Raw genomic sequence first — 23,172 nt, forward strand, 5'->3', positions numbered from 1 at the left:
TATTCTGGGAGGTGGGTCATAGAGGATCCTGCTGTGTTTTATGTCAGAGAGTGTTTTGCCTATGTTTTCCTCTAGGAGTTTTATAGTTTCTGGTCTTATGTTTAGATCTTTAATGCATTTTGAGTTTATTTTTGTGTATGGTGTTAGAAAGTGTTCTAGTTTCATTCTTTTACAAGTGACTGACCAATTTTCCCAGCACCACTTGTTAAAGAGGTTGTCTTTTCTCCATTGTATATTCTTGCCTCTTTTGTCAAAGATAAGGTGTCCATAGGTGTGTGGATATATCTCTGGGCTTTCTAGTTTGTTTCATTGATCTCTATTTCTGTCTTTGTGCCAGTACCATACTGTCTTGATGACTATGGCTTTGTAGTAGAGCCTGAAGTCAGGCAGGTTGATTCCTCCAGTTCCATTCTTCTTTCTCAAGATTGCTTTGGCTATTCAAGGTTTTTTGTATTTCCATACAAATTGTGAAATTACTTGTGCTAGCTCTGTGAAAAATACCATTGGTAGCTTGATAGGGATTGCATTGAATCTATAAATTGCTTTGGGTAGTATACTCATTTTCACTATATTGATTCTTCCAATCCATAACATGGTATATTTTTCCATCTATTAGTGTCCTCTGATTTCCTTTACCAGTGTTTTATAGTTTTCTATATATAGGTCTTTTGTTTCTTTAGGTATATATACTCCTAAGTATTTTATTCTTTTCGTTGCAATGGTGAATGGAATTGTTTCCTTAATTTCTCTTTCTATTTTCTCATTATTAGTGTATAGGAATGCAAGGGATTTCTGTGTGTTGATTTTATATCCTGCAACTTTACTGTATTCATTGATTAGCTCTAGTAATTTTCTGGTAGCTAGTCTTTAGGGTTTTCTATGTAGAGGATCATGTCATCTGCAAACAGTGAGAGTTTTACTTCTTTTCCAATCTGGATTCCTTTTATTTCTTTTTCTGCTCTGATTGCTGTGGCCAAAACTTCCAAAACCATCTTGAATAGTAGTGGTGAGAGTGGGCACCCTTGTCTTGTTCCTAACTTTAGGGGAAATGCTTTCAATTTTTCACCATTGAGGATACTGTTTGCTGTGGGTTTGTCATATATAGCTTTTATTATGTTGAGGTATGTTCCTTCTATTCCTGCTTTCTGGAGGGTTTTTAAATAAATGGATGTTGAATTTTGTCATAGGCTTTCTGTGCATCTATTGAGATAATCATATGGCTTTTATTTTTCAATTTGTTAATGTGGTGTATTACATTGATTGATTTGCAGATATTGAAGAATCCTTGCATCCCTAGGATAAAGCCCACTTGTTCACTATGTATGATCTTTTTAATGTGTTGTTGGATTCTGATTGCTAGAATTTTGTTAAGGATTTTTGCATCTATGTTCACCAGTGATACTGGCCTGTAGTTTTCTTATTTTGTGGCATCTTTGTCAGGTTTTGGTATTAGGGTGATGGTGGCCTTATAGAATGAGTTTGGAAGTTTGCCTTCCTCTGCAATTTTCTGTAACAGTTTGAGTAGGATAGGTGTTAGCTCTTCTCTAAATTTTTGGTAGAATTCAGCTGTGAAGCTGTCTGGACCTGGGCTTTTGTTTGGGGGAAGATTTCTGATTACAGTTTCAATTTCTGTGCTTGTGATGGGTCTGTTAAGATTTTCTATTTCTTCTTGGTTCAGTTTTGGAAAGTTGTACTTTTCTAAGAATTTGTCCATTTCTTCCAACAAGTTGTCCATTTTATTGGCATAGAATTGCTGATAGCAGTCTCGTATGATCCTTTGTATTTCTGTGTTGTCTGTTGTGATCTCTCCAATTTCATTTCTAATTTTGTTGATTTGACTTTTCTCTTTTTGTTTCTTGATGAGTCTGGCTAATGGTCTGTCAATTTTATTTATCCTCTCAAAGAACCAGCTTTTGGCTTCGTTGATTTTTTGCTATGGTCTCTTTTGTTTCTTTTGCATTTACTTCTGCCCAAATTTTTAAGATTTCTTTCCTTCTACTAACCCTGGGGTTCTTCATTTCTTCCTTTTCTAGTTGCTTTAGGTGTAGAGTTAGGTTATTTATTTGACTTTTTTCTCGTTTCCTGAGGTATGCTTGTATTACTATGAACCTTCCCCTTTGCACTGCTTTTACAGTGTCCCACAGGTTTTGGGTTGTTGTGTTTTCATTTTCATTCATTTCATTGCATATTTTGATTTCTTTTTTGATTTCTTCTGTGATTTGTTGGTTATTCAGCAGCATTTTGTTCAGCCTCCATATGTTGGAATTTTTAGTAGTTTTTCTCTTGTAATTGAGATCTAATCTTACTGCATTGTGGTCAGAAAAGATGCTTGGAATGATTTCAATGTTTTTTAATTTACCAAGGCTAGCTTTATGGCCCAGGATGTGATCTATCCTGGAGAAGATTCCCTCCATTACATTTTGATTTGTTCAAAAATCTAGAAAGATCCTTGTTACTATAATATCTAGAAACTGCATGACTGAGCTTGCTCCTAAAAGCAGCAATAACGTTCTGTCTGTTGCGTTTTCCTTTGGAAAACATGGGTATGGCCATCCCTCTGGATCTGCCAGCAGTTGCTTGCAGCGGCTGAGCATCCCTTCCCAGTCCAGTGCTTTTTTTTTTGCCATGATAAGGAACAAAAGCAAATGTCCACAGTCTGAAATTTTTTTGGCATCCATTCACTTAACAATTAGTACTGATTCCACAAATATTTATTGACCACCTACCATGAACAGCTTTGCAGGGATGATCAAAGCAACAGTCTAGTGAGAAGGCTGATAATTTTTCCACAATACCCAACAGAAGACATTGACCAAACACATCTACCATAGTGATGCTATAGAGAAAAAGATTGCAGGATTTCACTTTCCTTTGCTTGCTCACCAGTATCTTCACCTACAACCTTATATCTCAGTTATAAACCTGCATTTGCAGCTTGAGAAGTTCCTTCCTATGGCTCTTCCCAATGCATCATGAATGGCCTAGGTCATAGCTCTACTTATTAAATATTTAAAATTGAATATCTGAGTTTCAGAAACTTGTCCTTGTGACATTCTGATGAACAAATCAACTGAGAACAAAATTTTTCTTTTAGCAGAAGGAGCCTGGAAGAGAAGCAGTTGGGTTTTTATGGCAGAACCTAGTAATGGTATACAGAGTTCACGGGGGATCAGGTGGGGAAGGCACCTGCATTTGAGCTCCTGCCCTTATGCCTGCTCTCAAGATGTTTCTGACAACAAGAGTTAATACATTTCTTGGCTGTACAAACCTTAGTGTAGCATATATTTATGGTGATGTATTTATTAGCGATTTCTCCATTATGTGTGGTCTCCTCAGGGGCAGGGCCCAACTCTTACTCCTCTTTACCTATTTGTTTTTGGCTGTGCGGGGTGTCGGTTGTGTGCGGGCCTTTTCAGCGGTTGCAGAGGGCGGGGCTGCCCTAGTGGCCCTGCGCGGACTCGCTGCGGCGGCTTCTCCTGTGCGGAACACGGGCTCCAGGGTGCCTGCGCTTCCGTGGTTGTGGCACAGGGGCTGGGTTGCTCCAAGACATGTGGGGGTCTTCCCAGATCAGGGGTCAAACCTGTGTCCCCAAAATTGGCAGACAGATTCTTTACCACGGAGCCACTTAGGGAAGTCCCCAAATCTTATTCTTTATTAAGTCCAGCAAGTACGGGCTCACATTTGACAGTTAGAAATATTGATTAAATATTATTACCCATCTTCACGATGCAATTCTCTCCGTAGTCTTGGTCCTTTTCCTCAGAGTGGTTTCCCTGCTCTCCAGTCCCATGCTTCTCCCCTGCATGTATCCCACCCCCAGCTCCCGTCCTCCCGACAGCTAGAAAGCTCCTGTATGTCCTTCAGGTATGAGCCACCTCTGGAATACTTTTCTCACCCTGCATGGCCTGCAGAATAAATTGTCTGCCCTTCCTAGGAGCTCCCAGGCCATTCTCTAATATCTGTCACCACATTTAGCACACTGTGTAGATTGTTGTCTGTGTTTTTATACCAGGAGAAACCAATTGCCTGCAGAAGCCTTGTTTGGTGTACTACTGAGCACCTAGCACACAGTTGTCATTCCATAATATTTATTAGATAAATAAATACATGGGTACCTTTGTTAGAATGCATCATCCTTATTAATTGAATGAAGTATATTGCTATTTTAATATATAGTGTAGGAAAGTAGTGAAATTTTCATTATTCTTTCTACAACCACTACTCTTCCCTCTATACTACCTGAAAACAGTCCCGAGTAAATTCACTCCTCCAGCCAGCCAGTCACTAGACATTCACACAAGGACATGTTCTGAACACAGGCCCTTAACCCTTAATTATATCAAAATGAAAACTCACAAACATCATACTTAGGTCAAAGCTTGAGAATTCACAATAAAGTGAATTATAGAAAAGAAATTCTAGTGAGTGAAGCACTTCTTTTCTAAGGGATGGATGGAGAAGCTCATAAGAATTCATGTATATTTAACAGACAAGGAGGGTTTCTCATCAGGAAGGCCACTCATGGTTGTGCAAGTTGGTTCTGGACTAACCCAGAAAGAGTTCTTGTGTAAACAAAGCCATGAGTCGTGCCCCCTGGAGGGGTATCCCAAAGTTGTGGTAAAGCTCTAGTCTCGAATGACTATGGGAGAGTCCACACTGATTTCTGCAGGGCCAGAGGTAATGGATTCTCTCCTCTTCTGGACAGAATGGGAGATGGGAAAAAAATGTTAATTATCAGCCATTCTTTTCCATCATCTGCGTAACAGTGTCCTTCCTTTAACAGGACTGGAGCAAACCAAGCAGGTGCAGCCCCCAGAGGACACATTAATCACATTTGTGTTGGTTGATGGGTGTGCCACAGAATCCACACTTAGAGAGGAATGCAGAGGGTGAGGTAATGGTAGTCAAAGTTCTCTACTTCCTCTGACACAGTAGTTTTTCTTTTCCCCTTTTAAGGGGATACTCCATTTGAAAATACTCAGAGATTATCAGTCAGTCAGTCAGTTCAGTCACTCAGTTGTGTCCGACTCTTTGCAACGCCATGGACTGCAGCACATCAGGCTTCCCTGTCCATCACCAACTCCTAGAGTTTGCTCAGACTCATGTCCATTGAGTCAGTGATGCCATCCAACCATCTCATCCTCTGGCGTCCCCTTCTCCTCCTTCCTTCAATCTTTCCCAGCATCAGGGTGTTTTCCAATGAGTCAGTTCTTCAGGAAGTCAGTCAGAGAGTATAGTTCAAGTATAGTTTCAATTAAAATTTTAGTAAGTAGATTATATAACTTAATCATGAATTGGAAAAACTCACATTGTTGTAAGGAAATGTCATGTGAAAATTGATTTCTAAGGACCAGTTAATAATAACCCCCTGAGTATTGTAATCTGTCTTTACATTTTATTTGACCCTGGTGTGTAACAGGTGTCTAATAAATAAACTGTGATGTTCATAATAAATGAACTGTGGTATTGGAGAAGACTCTTGAGAGTCCCTTGGACTGCAAGGAGATCCAGCCAGTCCATTCTGAAGGAGATCAGCCCTGGGATTTCTTTGGAAGAAATGATGCTAAAGCTGAAAGTCCAGTACTTTGGCCACCTCATGTGAAGAGTTGACTCATTGGAAAAGACTCTGATGCTGGGAGGGATTGGGGGCAGGAGGAGAAGGGGACGACAGAGGATGGTGCGGCTGGATGGCATCACCAACTCGATGGACGTGGGTTTGGGTGAACTCCAGGAGTTGGTGATGGACAGGGAGGCCTGGCGTGCTGCAATTCATGGGGTCAAAAAGAGTCAGACACAACTGAGCGACTGAATGAATAAATAAAAAAATTAGGAAGAATATTCCATGTTTCATTCTTTGAAAATATATGAGTTTTTTTGGCAGTGTTCAAAATAATTGCATGAAGAAAATAATTAATTTCTTCCCATCAATATAGTTTTTCTGAATCTTAATAATTATGGTCATTGAGGTATCTTCTTTTAATACATCTTTTTATTTTGTCATATCTGTTCTGATCATACCCTATTTGGAAAACATTTTCAAAATATAGCATCAGATACTTTGAGAACTTAAACTTCTTGCCACAACATTAAAAAAGAAGGTACTTTCTGAAAACTAACTATACTATTTGAGATACTAACCATCTAGGAAAAATTACAATGTTAAATTACAAAAATTCAACAGTTTTTAAAATTGTTTTTTGCTGTTCTGTCTCTTTTATGTTTTGAATTGACCTTTTTCAGATGTCTTTTCCACAAACATTTTGTGAGATGAAAACATCTTGTGTAAGTTGTTAATCTACAGTCTATCAAAAAAAAAATGTTTTCTCTTAAAGTTCTGGGAAGACAGAAACCACTATAAAGTTGTTTTTCAGTCTTCCCAAATATCCCTTTAAGATTAGACTGAAAAACTAGCACGGAAAAACCAAAACCTCACAGACAACATCTATAGCAAAACCAGGTGACAGAGTATCTCTGTGACGCTAAAACATGAACAAATGAGGACAAAATAATGACAATTTGGAAGAGCTGTATGGTATTAGCATTTATGGAAGAAGAGGCAGAGGACGCAAGAGGACATGTGATAGAACTAAGAACAGAACACTCGAATCTCCAAATCATTGGGAGCAGGATGGGCCAGTATAAGAAGAAAGCTAAGGGCTGGAAGAAGCACAAGCTGGGATCAAGATTGCAGGGAGAAATATCAATAACCTCAGATATGCAGATGACACCACCCTTATGGCAGAAGGTGAAGAGGAACTAAAAAGCCTCTTGACCAAAGTCAAAGAGGAGAGTGAAAAAGTTGGCTTAAAGCTCAACATTCAGAAAATGAAGATCATGGCATCTGGTCCCATCACTTCATGGGAAATAGATGTCAGACTTTATTTTTTTGTGCTCCAAAATTACTGCAGATGGTGATTGCAGCCATGAAATTAAAAGATGCTTACTCCTTGGAAGGAAAGTTATGACCAACCTAGACAGTATATTGAAAAGCAGAGATATTACTTTGCCAACAAAGGTCCGTCTAGTCAAGGCTATGGTTTTTCCAGTGGTCATGTATGGATGTGAGAGTTGGACTGTGAAGAAAGCTGAGCGCCGAAGAATTGATGCTTTTGAACTGTGGTGTTGGAGAAGACTCTTGAGAGTCCCTTGGACTTCAAGGAGATCCAACACGTCCATCCTAAAGGAAATCAGTCCTGGGTGTTTATTGGAAGAAATGATGCGGAAGCTGAAACTCCAGTACTTTGGCCACCTCATGCGAAGAGTTGACTCATTGGAAAAGACTCTGATGCTGGGAGGGATTGGGGGCAGGAGGAGAAGGGGACGACAGAGGATGAGATGGCTGGATGGCATCACTGACTCGATGGATGTGAGTTTGAGTGAACTCTGGGAGTTGGTGATGGACAGGGAGGCCTGGCATACTGCGATTCATGGGGTTGCAAAGAGTCGGACACGACTGAGTGAGTGAACTGAACTGAAGGGCTTTTTGGCATACACCCCCAGTAAGGTTTGAAGAGACTGCTATAGTCAAGGCCCTATGAACTCTTGAAATTAATATCTAAAGCCTCTTTGGAGGGTGGCAGGGGGAGAAAATGTATTTAGGAGAAACTTCTGGAAAGAGACTTCAGTAATCAGAATAGAGAGGATAGGTGAGGGAATGATGTTCCAGACAGGGAAGAGATCTTAGAAAGGATGAGGTCCAGACTTTGAAAACTTCATGAAATTAACTATACAGTCTAGAGCTGTGACACTGGAATAGATATCCTGACCTGTCAGTCTGTAAAAAGGTTGAGAAACAAATTTCCCTTAAAAATAAGCAGCAAAGCAATGGCTTAGTTAATTCCAAAACAAAATGATTATAAGAAGATAGAAAACAAGAAGTAGAATAGGGTCCCTTCAGGCGGTGAAAGCATGGTGGGAGGATATGCCCAGAAAAGGAAGGAAATTATAACAATGCAAAATAAACTAAAATTAAGAAAACCATAGAAAAAAGCAATATAAGTCAAAAGTAGAAAAGCTTTTCTTTAAAGTTTACTTGCTTTGCGGTATAAGTTTCACAGCACACTGAGTAAACATTTCTATAGATCATATCCGTTTAGCCTTGTTAGGAAATCCGCCTGAGCTGTGCTGGCGCCCGTGCCGCTCGTCTGCTTTGTACACGGCCGTCCGCGTCTCAGTCTCCTGCCCCTGCCATGGCCTCCCTTCTCCCCTTTCCCCACGTGGACCACTGGTTTGTTCTCTCTACCTGGAATGTGTTTCTGTCTTATTATGTACATTACTAGTTTGTTTTATGTTCTATATTCCACATATAAGTGATAACATAGAGTATTTGTCTTTCTCTGTTTGATTTATGTCACAAAGCATAATTCTCTCTGGGTCCATTCCCATTGTTGCAAATGGCAGGATTTTATTCCCTTTTACAGCTGATTAATATTCCATTATGCCCATGTAGCACATCTTTACCCATCATTTGTTGATGGACACTAAGGTTGCTTCCATGTCTTGGCCATTGTAAGTGGTGCCGCTGTGAACATCTGGGTGCATGTAGCTTTTTGAATAGTGTTTCCCTTTTCTTTGGATATATACCCAGGAGTGAAATTGCTGGATCATATGGTAGTTCTATTTTCAATTTTTTGAGGAACGTCTATACTGTTGTCCAATATGGTTCTACTGATTTACATTCCTGCTAACAATGTATGAGGGTTCCCTTTTTTCCACATCCTTGCCAACATTTGCTATTTGTGGGGTTTTTGATGATAGCCTTTCTAAAAGGCGTGAGGAGATATCTCACTGTGGTTTTGAGTTGCCTTTCTCTGATCATCAGTGATGTTAAACATCTTTATATGTACCTATTGGCCATTAGTATATCTTTTGAAAAGTCTGATTTGATCCTCTGCCCATTTTTCAATCAGGTTGCCTGTATTTCTGATGTTGACTCGCATGAGCTGTCACACATGTCAGTGGGTGCCTGTGTGCTCAGTCTGTCAGTCGTGTCTGACTCTGTGATCCCGTTAACTGTAGCCCACCAGGCTCCTCTGTCCATGGGATTTCCCAGGCAAGAATACTGGAGTGGGTTGCCATTCCCTTCTCCTGGGGATCTTCCCAAACCAGGGATCAAACCTAAGTCTTTTGCATCTCCTGAATTGGCAGGCAGATTCTTTACCACTAGTGCCATCTGGGAGGCCCATATATGTTGGATATTAATTCCTTATTGGTCATATCATTTATAAATAGTTTCTCCCATTCAGTAGCTTGTCTTTTCATTTTGTCAGTGGTTTTCTCTGCTATGCAAAATCTTTTAAGTTTAATTAGGTCCCACTTGCTTATTTTTGCTTTTACTTCTTTTGCTTAGGAGACAGATCTGAAAAAATATTACTATTATTTATGTCAAAGAGTTTTCTGCCTAGATTTTCTCCTAGAAGTTTTATGGTTTCAGGTCTTATATTTAGATCTTTAATCCATTTTGAGGGTTTTTTTTTTTTTTTAATGGTGTGAAGAAATGTTCAAATCTCATTCTTTTACAAGTAGCTGTCCAGTTTTCCCAGAAGCATTTACTGAAAAGACTCTCCTTTCTCAACTCTGTATTCTTGACTCTTTTGTCATATATTAATTGGCCTTAAGTGTGTAGGTTTATTTCTGCAGTCTCTATTCTGTTCCTTGATCTATGTACCTGTTTTTGTGCCACCTCTGTGCTGTTTTGATTACTGTAGCTTTGTAGTATAGTCTGAAGTCAAGATGCATGATACCTCCAGCTTTGTTCTTTTTCCTCAAGATTGTTTTGTAAATTTGGGGGTTTTTGTGATTCCATGGAAATTTTAGGATAATTTATTCTAGTTCTTTTTTTTTTTTTTAATTCTAGTTCTGTAGAAAATGTCATGGGTAGTTTTCGGGGTTGCATTAAATCTGTAGATTGCTTTGCATAGTTTGTGAATTTTAACAATATTTATTCTTCTAATCCCAGAACACGGGCTTTTTTTTCATTTCTTTGTGGTATCTTCAGTTTCCTTCATCAGTGTTCTCTAGTTTTCAAAGTGTAGTTCTTTCACTTCCTTGGTTAAGTTTCTTCCTAAGTATTTTATTTTTTGGACATAGTTTTTTTTTTTTTTTAAACTTTACATAATTGTATTAGTTTTGCCAAACATCAAAATGAATCCATCACAGGTATACATGTGCTCCCCCTCCTGAACCCTCCTCCCTCCCCATACCATCCCTCCAGGTTGTCCCAGTGCACCAGCCCCAAGCATCCAGTATCGTGCATTGAACCTGGACTGGCATAGTTTTAAACAGGATTATTTTCTTGCTTTCTCTTTCTGATCATTATTAAGTGAAGTGAAGTTGCTCAGTCGTGTCTGAATCTTTGCGACCCCATGGACTGTAGCCTACCAGGCTCCTCTGTCCATGGGATTTTCCAGGCAATAGTACTGGAGTGGATTGCCATGTCCTTCTCCAGCAGATCTTCCTGACCCAGGGATTGAACCCGGGTCTCCCGCATTGTAGACAGACACTTTACCGTCTGAGCCACGAGGGAAGTCCTGATCATTATTAGTGTATTGAAAAGCAAATGGATTTCTGTATATTAATCTTACATCTTGCAACTTACTTGAATTCATTTATTACATAGTTTTTTTGTGAAGACTTTAGGACTTCCTATATAGAGTGTCATGTCATCTGCAAGAAGTTCCATTTTACCTCTTCCCTCCCATTTTGGATGCCTTTTATTTATTTATTTTTTGGTCAGATTTCTGTGGCTAGGATTTCTAATACTGTGTTAAGTAAAAGTGGAGAGAATGGACATCCTTGTCTTGTTCCTAATTTTAGAGGAAAGGCATTTAGCTTTTCACTGTTGAATGTAATGTTGGATTTTGTAATCCAGCTGTAATCCAGCTGTGGATTTGTCTTAAATGGCCTTTATTATTTTGAGATGTGTTCCCTCTCTACACAGTTTGATGAGATTTTTCATCATGAATGGTTGTTGAATTTTGTCAAATGCTTTTGCTGCATCTATTGAGATGATCATGTGATTTTTATCCTTCCTTTTGTTAATGTGGTTCAGCACATTCATTGATTTGCAAATATTTAACCATCCTTGCATCTTGGAATAAATCCTACTTGTTCATAGTGTGTGACTCTTTCAATACATTGTTGAGTTAGGGTTACTGATATTTTGTTGACAATGCTTGCATCTACATTAATCAGATATTGGCCTATAATTTTCTTGTTTTGTGTTATCTTTGTCTGGTTTTGGTATCAGGGTAATGGTGGCCTCTTAAATTTTGGAGTTTTCCCTCCTCTTACATTTTTTGGAATAGCTTGAGAAGGATAGATATTAATTCTCTTTTATGTGTTTGTTAGAATTACCCTGTGAAGCCCACTCCCACCTGGACTTAAGATTGCTGGGAGTGTTTTTAATTACAAATTCAATTTTAATACTACTGATTCATCTGTTCAGATTGTCTATTTCTTTCTGATTTAGTCTTGACAGGTTTGTTTCGTATTTAGTCTTGACAGTTTATTTCTAGAAAGTCTTCCATTTCTTCTAGGTTGTCCAAGTTGTTGGCATATAACTGTTCATGGTATTCTCTTTTTTTTTTTTTTTTTCTTTGTATTTCTGTGGTATTTGCTGTTATTTCTCCTCTTTCATTCCTTATTTTGTTTATTTGAGCCCATAAAGTAGAAAAACTCTTATATGTGTGTAATTGCATACCCCAAAGAAGAAATCCAAAGCAATGGAAGAAAATAAATATGAAACATTCTAATTCAGGAAAATTCTTTTAAAAAAAGAAAAGACTTTAATTTCAAAAGAAAATGTCTGGCCCAAATCTATGCAAAAGGAACAAGTCATTTATTTGGAAAAGAAAAGCAGATGAGAGGGAGTAAGGGGGTGTAAAAGAGGAGCTGCAGATAAAAAGAGAAGAAGAGACATATCAGCCAATCAGTTGCATGGACTTAATTTTAATACTGATTCAAACCAATTTTAAAAACAAATAGAAAGTTGAAACTGCATATCTGATGATATTAAGGAATTGGCATTTATAGATATGATAATGGCATTGTAGTTATGATTTTAAAAGATCCTTTAATTTTAAAGATACCTCCTTAAATATTTATGAATGAAATTATATGATGTCTTATATTTGCTTTAAAATAATAGAGGAGGAGGGAAAGTAATTGGATAGACAAAGCAACATTGGCCATGAATTAGTAATTGCTGAAGCAATGTGACAATTAAATGAGATGGTTCATGGTATATTGTCTACTTGTTATAGGTTTAAAATTATTTGCAACACAGAGTTTGAAAATAATTTTTTGTCCCCGACAGGATGGATACTTCAAGCCTAGGCAAAATAAATATTTTCCATTTTCGTAAATAAACCTAAAGACTTCTAGATTGCCAACTTATGGAAATCTTTCCCCTCGTGTTATGGTAGCCTGCTGTAATTGTTTAGATAAATCTTCTGTAACATTAATTTAACCTCTTTTAACATCTGCTCAGTTGAATGCATGTGTCTGAGAAGCATTTCATGGTTTTTTTTAGGATTGTGGAAAAGGGATATTATAGTGAACGAGATGCTGCAGATGCTGTCAAACAGATCTTGGAGGCAGTTGCTGTAAGTATGAAGTGACGGCAGTGGTGCAACTCTTGGTGATGTCTTCCTGTTATAGAGTCGTCTTTAAGAAGTATATTTCAGTGACAAACCATAACATTTACAGAAAAACTGTATGAAATATTTATTAGAAAATGTTGAACAAATTTATATTTTCTGATGATAACTCAGACTCTGAAAGATGCAGTCCTGATATGTAATGCCGTAAGTTTATAAGAATCATGTCCATTCTGTTGTTTTGAGTAAGATCAGACTTTGGTGCCTATGGTTGTTTTTTTCTCTCTGCATTTCTTGAGTTTTTCTCTTTTTTGTTTTTGTTGTTTAGTAAGGAAGTGGAAAAAGGTTCAAAGAGATAAATATAGACCTTAGAGCATAGAGATTGTTGAGTTTTCTTTCAAGAAAAGAAATGAGTAAATTAGGAGAATAAATTCTGACAATTTTTTGAAAGGGAGAAGAAGTGTGTTAACACCTTAAACTGGAATAAAGCTTTGTAAATTGATGGAAACATGCACCCATATTTACACACACACAAAAATGTAATTTTGAGTTTAATTGTATTGAATTAGTAGGGGAATATTTGTCTAGATAAAACAGACTCAATTGGTGAAAATCTTCCCATATATTCAGTGGTGTCTAGTACATCCTTGGAGAGGGTAATGGCACCCCACTCCAGTACTTTTGCCTAGAACCTCCCATGGACGGAGGAGCCTGGTAGGCTGCAGTCCATGGGGTCGCTAGAGTCGGACACGACTGAGCGACTTCACTTTCACTTTTCACTTTCCTGCATTTGAGAAGGAAATGGCAACCCACTCCAGTGTTCTTGCCTGGAGAATCCCAGGGACGGGGGAGCCTGGTGGGCTGCCATCTATGGGATCGCACAGTCAAACACGACTGAAGCGACTTAGCAGCAGCAGCAATACATCCTTGGACACTTTGGTGATCCTTTTATTGAACCTAAAGCCAGAACAAATTTAAAACAAAACCCGTATTATTTTACCTACTCACAAAGCTTTACAAAGCTTCAGTTTAGGAAGCAGGTTACTACATTCAAGTCAAAAATTCTTTGAGAGAAGTTTTATAAAAATCAAATTTTCTCTGATTGCTGAAAATAAGGGTTAATTTGGAGAAAAAAATTAAAGTGATTTTTCTTAGTATTTCACAGGTAGAAAGAAGCAATTTAAAACTTGCAAGAAGTAGCTGACATTTATGAAATAGTTTGTTGTCACCTACCTGGCTATAGAGAGCTGTAAAAAATAAGGCAGTTGGGAACTCTAAGTAATCATTGATATAGTTCACATCTGTCCTGAATCACACACTTTTAAGACTGTATCTATGCTTGTTTTTGAACCCACAGAAGTTGAAAACCTCAAGGCTCTTGGGAAATATGTTGCAAGCATAATTATACCCCTCAGGTGACAAACCTTAAAACCCTTCTCTTTGCCCCTATGGCATCTCAATTCTTGCCCCAAATATTTCACACTATTTGTGTAACTGTAATCTTGCTTCTTCTGCTTTTTAGCTTTAGATAGCATTTTTAAAAGCTTTTACAGTGAATATGAAAGATGTTTCCCCTTTGGGTTTGAATTCATTCAGTCAGTCTTTAAGTGCAGTCTTTAAGCCTTCTTGATACTCAGCCTCTTGAAATAAATTCCAGATTGTCTCAAGTTAAACAGTCTAGTCAGTCTGGACATTTGGGACGGGTCATCATGTCATCTGTCATAAAGCACAAGGCCAAAGCTTAAAGCCCTCTTTTCTATTTACTTATAGAGATAACCAGGGAATATTTCATCTCCTCTGGTAGCTCACTGTTTCTGCAACCTCTAGTCCTTTCCTTGTTACCACTGATATCCTACTGTTCCTCTACTTTCAGAAAAATCACCGTCATTCTCTTTTATCCACCCCTGATGCTGCCTTCTCTCTTTTGCTAACCATAGTTCTCTTGGGCATATATTAATTTCAAAGCCATAAACTTGGAGCCTGGAGAAACTTGCAATATAGAGTGTACAGTGAATTTAACAAAATAAAAGGAAATGGTTGAAGAAATATTAAATATGTCTGCTATGTCAAAAAAAATAGATTCTTTTGTTTGAATTGTTTTAAATATTATAGTGATGGGCATGAAGAGTTGCAAACAAAGTCATCTAACCCTTTAAGGTTATGGGACAAATACGGTATCTGAACATTGAAGAAAGAGAGTAAATGAACATGATTATAATGATGCAAAAAAGGATGAAATAATGGAAGTTCCTTTTGTTAAATTTTTAAAATCTGTAATCTCCCCTAAAAAAGAGATAAATTTCTTTTAAATAAATTTAAATTTAAATACATTTAAATTTAAATAAACTTGGCCTGTTAGAATTAAGATAAAGAATTAATGCTAAAGAGTCGGACAGGACTGAGCAACTTTACTTTCACTTTTCACTTTCCTGCATTGGAGAAGGAAATGGCAACCCACTCCAGTGTTCTTGCCTGGAGAATCCCAGGGACAGGGGAGCCTGGTGGGCTGCCATCTATGGGGTCACACAGAGTCGGACACAACTGACGCGACTTAGCAGCAGCAGCAGCAGCAGCAGCAGCATTGAAGAACTGGAAAGACAAAAGGGGAACACTAAACTGATCTATTGTAGAGGTAGCAGCTTCGAGATGCAACCTCCTTTTAGACTGGAGAAACCCAGTAAAGAGGCTGGATGATTAAAGTTTAGAAGTGTAAAGGAGGTGCTCTGTAGTCCTGTGTGCAGGCCCACTGTGAGGACCTGCCCATGAAGCTGCTCCTCAGACCTTGGAGAAGAGTGTTCTAGCCAACCAGTGCGAGTATCACTGAAGAGGGGCCCGGAATTGGTTCTATGAGCGCTGGAAAACTGGAAACAATGGCTGCTGTCCAAAGGATCTGCCCCTGCAAGGTGAAGAAGTGTTTCAGAAGTGCATGGGACAGGCTCAGAAAAGGAGCAAGTGCCTTCATCCTCTTCCAGCCTCCACTGCCTCCCTGGTGCCCTCTAACACAGAGTCACACAGGAAACCAGTGAGGAAGAGTGTGGCTGGTAACTCAGTCCCAGCTTCACAAAGGACTGTAAAAGGCAAAGTTAAAGTTGAGAGACAATACCTTAATAAATGGTACTGTAAGTTATTTGAAAACAAAAATCAATTCTCAAAATTTCTATTTCTATTCATAGACTCTAAAGTTTTCGTAGGCTTTACTAATGCGTGTGAAATGGTTCTGGAGGTCAATGAAATCAGAACAAATGCAGCAGCATTAAAAACTTACTATCTATGTTTATAAAGGGCAATATATATGTTATTCAGCTTTACATTGTTTGACATGTTTAAGCCTTCTTCCATCTGACCTCTAATTCTTGTTGACAGAACCAGTCTACTTTTATAAAGATGGAAAGGGCTAGAACCCCTTTCCTCATCCTCCCTTGCTGCCAAGGGCATATGACCCAGTCCTCACCAGTGGGTTCTGAGGGGCCATCTACTCATGAACTGTTGGAAAAGTTTCCCTTTAATAAAAGGAGAACCAAGGGCGGAAAGGTCTTCTCTCCTCTTCACTGTCATCTTGGAGCCTATCTGTGATGCTGGGAGCTGCTTTTGCTGTCTTGTAATTATGAGGAGAAACATAACTGTGCTGAAGACGGCAGAGAATGCATTTGGAGTTCTGTTTGACACCTCTCAGTATTTCTGCCGCTTTAAGTTGTGTGTCTTGTTACCTGAAGCGAGAGGCACTGAACTTACTCTTGAATAAATGTTTGTGTATATACTAATAATGGTTGTGTGTCAGAGCACACTGCATACTTTTCCATCTATGTAAACGTGGCAGGAAGGGCATACTCCTGGACAAAGGGATTCTGGTGCCGCAGTTGTCTAAAAACTGAACTTCACTGAGTGTAAAGCACACACCAACGTGCCGTGTGTATCTGTGCTAGTCGCGCCTGACTCTGTGAGACCCTGTGGACTGCAGCCTGCCAGGCTCCTCTGTCCATGGGATTCTCCAGGCAAGAATACTGGAGTGGGGTGCCATTTCCTTCTCCAGGGGATCTTTCTGACCCAGGGATCCAACCTCCATCTCTTGCATCTCCTGCATTGGCAGGCAGATTTTTACCACTGCACCATGGGAAGCCTCCCACATACTGTTAAATCAGGATTAAGTATGATTCAAAGGGACAGTGAGGTTTAAGGTTACTAACATTAAGCTTGTTTCTGGCACTTGTTCTTGTGAATGTTGTTCCTGCTTGGGTCCACTTATTGTCAATAAAAAGATTCTTCTGTGGAGTTAATAAGCATTGAGCGACTAGAACAGCAAATGTGGGTGGTTTTGGTTTTTGAGTTGGTCAGTTCCTGTGATATTTACTTTGGAGGATAGATTTTGGTGCAAGGCTGAAGGCATTAAAATATAATGAGAATTTTACCAGTAAAAAGTAAGTGTAGTTTCTAAGAATTGAGAGATTACATTCATCAGAGAAGAAATACAGTTCTGTTAATATTCTAATGTTTTTTATTTATAAACATAGAATAAAATAGATCAGTGGCTCAGGCATAGCAGGGACATTTTATCAGAAAAAAAATTGGAGCAAAAAAATAATCTACATTCTGAAAATTATAGCTCAGTATTAAGAACATGGAGATCTAAAAATAATGCCTGGGAAGGAGGTATTATGCTTAATGTATGGAATGTTTCTGTATGTCATTATTGGCAATGAGAACAATATCAAAAGTTTATCAAATTCTGAGTGGCCTTCTCTCCTTTGATTACCAGGTGAATCACAATAAATTCTGACGTACATGTTTAGAAATTTTCCAATTTCTATATATAAAACATCATGTCAATTGTTACATTCTAAATGACTTGGTGCTTCTGTAAATGTTGAATGATGTCAGTCAATCAGTTCAACCATTAGCTAATTCTCTGGTATGTGCCACAATTTTGGATACAGAGATTAAGAAGTTCACTAGTTTATAGAGCATATAGACACATTGGCACATAGCTGTAAGAATATATATGTGTACCAACTGATGCATTTTGCAAATTCAAAGACATTACAGAAGGCAAAGCTATTCAAAACATCTAGAAAGAAACTGAATCAGAAAAATCTTGCCAGAGGAGGTTATATCTGTGTTGGGTTTTAAAAGAAAAAGATTCTTGTTTGGTAGGCAACCAGTATGAAAAAAAAAGGCAATTTCAGGAATATTCCTTTTCTCCAGTAAATTGTTATAGATCGTAATAGACCAAAGGCAAAGGTGTGAACTGCTGGTCTTTGGAATGGTGTGGACCCAACAGAAGCAGAAGATATTAAGAAGAGATGGCAAGAATACACAGAAGAACTACACAGAAAAGACTTCACGACCCAGATAATCACGATGGTGTGATCACTGACCTAGAGCCAGACATCCTGGAATGTGAAGTCAAGAGGGACTTAGAAAGCATCACTACGAACAAAGCTAGTGGAGGTGATGGAATTTCAGTTGAGCTATTTCAAATCCTGAAAGATGATGCTGTGAAAGTGCTGTACTCAATATGCCAGCTAATTTGGAAAACTCAGCAGTGGCCACAGGACTGGAAAAGGTCAGTTTTCATTCCAATCCCAAAGAAAGGCAATGCCAAAGAATGTTCAAACTACCGCACAATTGCACTCATCTCACACGCTAGTAAACTAATGCTCAAAATTCTCCATGGCAGGCTTCAGCAATATGTCAACTGTGAACTTCCTGATGTTCAAATTGGATTTCGAAAAGACAGAGGAACCAGAGATCAAATTGCCAACATCCGCTGGATCATGGAAAAAGCAAGAGAGTTCCAGAAAAGCATCTATTTCTGCTTTATTGACTATGCCAAAGACTTTGACTGTGTGGATCACAATAAACTGTGGAAAATTCTGAAAGAGATGGGAATACCAGACCACCTGACCTGCCTCTTGAGAAACCTGTATGCAGGTCAGGAAGCAACAGTTAGAACTGGACATGGAACAACAGACTGGTTCCAAATAGGAAAAAGAGTATGTCAAGGCTATATATTGTCACCCTGCTTATTTAACTTCTATGCAGAGTACATCATGAGAAACGCCGGACTGGAAGAAACACAAGCAGGAATCAAGATTGCAAGGAGAAATATCAATAACCTCAGATATGCAGATGACACCACCCTTATGGCAGAAAGTGAAGAGGAAATAAAAAGCCTCTTGATGAAGATGAAAATGGAGAGTGAAAAAGTTGGCTTAAAGCTCAACATTCAGAAAACAAAGATCATGGAATCTGGTCCCATCACTTCATGGGAAATAGATGGGGAAACAGTGGAAACAGTGTCAGACTTTACTTTTCTGGGCTCCAAAATCACTGCAGATGGTGACTGCAGCCATGAAATTAAAAGACGCTTACTCCTTGGAAGGAAAGTTATGACCAACCTAGATAGCATATTCAAAAAGCAGAGACATTACTTTGCCAACAAAGGTTCGTCTAGTCAAGGCTATTGTTTTTCCTGTGGTCATGTATGGATGTGAGAGTTGGACTGTGAAGAAGGCTGAGCACCGAAGAATTGATGCTTTTGAGCTGTGGTGTTGGAGAAGACTCTTGAGAGTCCCTTGGACTGCAAGGAGATCCAATCAGTCCATTCGGAAGGAGATCAGCCCTGGGATTTCTTTGGAAGGAATGATGCTAAAGCTGAAACTCCAGTATTTTGGCCACCTCATGAGAAGAGTTGACTCATTGGAAAAGACTCTGATGCTGGGAGGGATTTGGGGCAGGAGGAGAAGGGGACGACAGAGGATGAGATGGCTGGATGGCATCACTGACTCGATGGACGTGAGTCTGAGTGAACTCCAGGAGTTGGTGATGGACAGGGAGGCCTGGCGTACTGCGATTCATGGGGTCGCAGAGTCAGACATGACTGAGCGCCTGAACTGAACTGACTGACTCACCAAGTGGTTTGGGTTTTCTGTTTGTTTGTTTTGCTTTGGGTTTGTTTTTTCTGTTCCCAGAAGGGCATAGCAACAATACATTCTCCAAGTTTTTTTCATGACTTTTTTGGCCACTTTATATTTTCAAGACTCTCTATAACTTTTGTGGGGTGGGACATTTGGTCCTAACCTCCGCAGTCTGTACCCGTTCCTTTATAATTTCCTGGCACTGAACTCTGCCTTGCAGAACTGACATCAGCTTGCTATTTCCCTTCTTACAGATGACTTACTTTTTTCTGCTTAGAGGTCTATGAATCCCTTCTTTATCCTTGAAGTTCAGGTACTTAAGCAGGTGCATGTCAGTTTTCACAGCTCTTTCTCTGTGGGGAAAGCAGCAATAGCATTTTCCCCCTTTTAAAATCGTGCACAAGCTTGGAGAGGTTGTGCAAACAGTGGCACTAAAACTGTGAAAGCTACCAATCTAGGCTCAACTGCACGCCAGGCATCTGCACAAGTCTCCCTCGTCGGCCTTTGGGATTCTGGTCTTTTACATTTCATTCTGTACAGAAGTCCACTAAGTTAGGCAGTCTCGTGGGTTTTGAGAATTCTCTGCACTTGTCTCCAAGTCAAAGCAGGTGGAGCATTTGGGCTCTTTTGGTTTTGGTGATCCCCTGGCCCAGTTCTTAGACAACTGCTGATCCCTGTCTAAGGTTTTACCCCACTCCTTCATGCCCCTGTAATAAATTCTTAAGCTAAATGCATACATTTGTTCTCATTTTTACCTTTTGGTCCTCCTGAGAGATTTAAGTTTAGAATTTCAACAAATCTCCTCTCTTCTCTGTATTCTCGTGGCGTTTTTTACTACTTTCGTGAAGCACTAACCGCACTCTATTACGGCTGGCTGTGCATAGCCCTGTCTCCTGAAATAGGCAGAAATACGGGCTTACTCATCTATGTCTGTCATCTGTTTCCTCTGCCCTCTGCTCCCCCCTCCACATACACTGTGTCCTGCTTCGTATTCATAGCACATGACAGGCACAGTATATATTTATTGACTTGAATCCAGTTATTTACAAAAGCTTGTTTAGGATCCCAGCGTACTGAGTGCTGGGAATATTATAGAACTGGCCTTGTAGCCTTGATTTTTAAAAGATAATAGGACTTCAAATACATTTAATAATTTAAGACACTGTTAAATCACATTATTTTCAAAAAATGATAATGCTAATCCAGCTCTGTAGAAGAGCACTTTTCATGGAATGGAATGTAAAGTCTGAGTAAATATATGTGGTATATTTCTCTATGTTTCAGAAAAGCTATCTAATTTCATAAAACTTGACATGTTAGATACAAAGGAAAATCTATATTGAAAAACATAATTGCCGACACATATACTTTACATTCTAGTTTTGGATTCTACTTCTCAAAATTTAACTTTAAAATACCTTCATTTCTATGAATAGTATATTGAATGTGCCGTAGATTCTGTGTGATTTATTCTTTGAAATGTTCACTTGAATGTTGGAACAAATCTAGAACCACTGTATCTAACTTTTAAATTATCGTCCTGACTTTTGCCTGTGAAATTACTTTATAGATGCTCAGCCACACTCTAGGCTTAATGGCTCTGGATCCTGTAGAATTTCAGAAATGCCACCTTATTGTAAATTGAATTTCACTGAGGAAGAGCCTTGTTAACACTAATTCACATCATTCATACCTTCTATTTATATATAGGGGGCCATTTAGTGAAGGAACTCAATGCTTATGCTCTATTCTGCTAGAAAACTAGAAGAAGAAAGAATCTTGAGAGGAATATACAGTTGAACACATGTAACTAAGACCTAACAATAACTATCTCAATAGTAATAGTGCCCGTCATCACTACCATGTGTTATCAACCACTTATTGCGTACCAAACTTTTTCTAAAAGCTTTATGTAAATTATTTCACTTAATCTTCAACCTACAAGGCTATCAGTCTCATCATATTAATTTCACAGATAAGGAACTGAGACTCAGAAAGGTTCAGTTCAGTTCAGTAGCTCAGTCGTCTCCAGCACTTTGTGACTCCACGAACCGCAGCACGCCAGGCCTCCCTGTCCATCACCAACTCCCGGAGTCTACCCAAACTCATGTCGATTGAGTTGGTGATGCCATCCAACCATCTCATCCTCTGTTGTCCCCTTCTCCTCCTGCCCTCAATCTTTCCCAGCATCAGGGTCTTTTGAAATGAGTCAGCTCTTCGCATCAGGTGCCCAAAGTATTGGAGTTACAGCTTCAGCATCAGTCCCTCCAATGAATATTCAGGACTGATCTCCTTTAGGATGGACTGGTTGAATCTCCTTGCAGTCCAAGGGACTCTCAAGAGTCTTCTCCAATACCACAGTTTAAAAGCATCAATTCTCTGGCACTCAGGTTTCTTTATAATCCAACTCTCATATCCATACATGACTACTGGAAAAACCATAGCCTTGACTAGACGGACCTTTCTTGGCAAAGTAATGTCTCTGTTTTTTAATATGCTGTCTAGGTTGGTCATAACTTTTCTTCCAAGGAGTAAGCGTCTTTTAATTTCATGGCTGAAGTCACCATCTGCAGTGATTTTAGAGCCCCCCAAAATAAGGCCTGACACTCTTTCAACTGTTTCCCCTTCTATTTGCCATGAAGTGATGGGACCAGGCATGCCATGATCTTCGTTTTCTGAATGTTGAGCTTTAAGCCAACTTTTTCACTCTCTTTCACTTTCATCAAGAGGCTTTTTAGTTCCTCTTCACTTTCTGCCATAAGGGTGGTGTCATCTGCCTATCTGAGGTTATTGATATTTCTCCCGGCAATCTTGATTCCAGCTTGTGCTTCTTCCGGCCCAGCGTTTCTCATGATGTATTCTGCATAGAAGTTAAATAAGCAGGGTGACAATATACAGCCTTGACGTACTCCTTTTCCTATTTGGAACCAGTCTGTTGTTCCATGTCCAGTTCTAACTGTTGCTTCCTGACCTGCATACAGATTTCTCAAAAGGCAGGTCAGGTTGTCTGGTATTCCCATTTCTCTCAGAATTTTCCACAGTTTCTTGTGATCCACATAGTCAAAGGCTTTGGCACAGTCAATAAAGCAGAAATAGATGTTTTTCTGGAACTCCCTTGCTTTTTCTATGATCCAGCAGATGTTGGCAATTTGATCTCTGGTTCCTCTACCTTTTATAAAACCAGCTTGAACATCTGGAAGTTCATGGTTTATGTATTGTTGAAGCCTGGCTTGGAGAATTTTGAGCATTACTTTGCTAGTGTGGGAGATGAGTGCAATTGTGCAGTAGTTTGAGCATTCTTTGGCATTGCCTGTCTTTGGGATTGGAATGAAAACTGACCTTTTCCAGTCCTGTGGCCACTGTTGACTTTTCCAAATTTGCTGGCATATTGAGTGCAGCACTTTCACAGCATCATCTTTGAGAATTTGAAATGGCTCAACCGGAATTCCATCACCTCCAGTAGCTTTGTTCGTAGTGATGCTTCCTAAGGCCCTTTTGACTTCTCATTCCGGATGTCTGGCTCTAGGTGAGTGGGGTCATGAAGATATTTTTTGTACAGTTCTTCTGTGTATTCTTGCCACTTTCTTCTCAATATCTTCTGTTTCTGTTAGGTCCATACCATTTCTGTCCTTTAGGTAACTCAAGATTAGAACACAAAA

The 23,172-nt window shown here is 39.1% G+C and overlaps 1 protein-coding gene across 5 annotated transcripts in view; it reads left to right on the forward strand.

Moving 5' to 3' along the window:
- The window catches only part of CAMK4 (calcium/calmodulin dependent protein kinase IV), a 255,441-nt gene that overhangs the window by 170,721 nt on the left and 61,548 nt on the right, over positions 1-23,172 (forward strand). For all 5 annotated transcript variants that reach the window (XM_070794140.1, XM_070794139.1, XM_070794143.1 and 2 more), the window contains exon 5: positions 12,533-12,605. Coding sequence is in view for 1 of the 5 variants with exons in the window: in XM_070794139.1 (XP_070650240.1) it covers positions 12,533-12,605 (73 nt within the window). In the remaining 4 variants the exon portion in view is untranslated. The remainder of the gene's footprint in view (positions 1-12,532; positions 12,606-23,172) is intronic.

This window comes from Bos indicus, chromosome 7, assembly GCF_029378745.1.
Source record: "Bos indicus isolate NIAB-ARS_2022 breed Sahiwal x Tharparkar chromosome 7, NIAB-ARS_B.indTharparkar_mat_pri_1.0, whole genome shotgun sequence".
NCBI lineage: Eukaryota > Metazoa > Chordata > Mammalia > Artiodactyla > Bovidae > Bos > Bos indicus.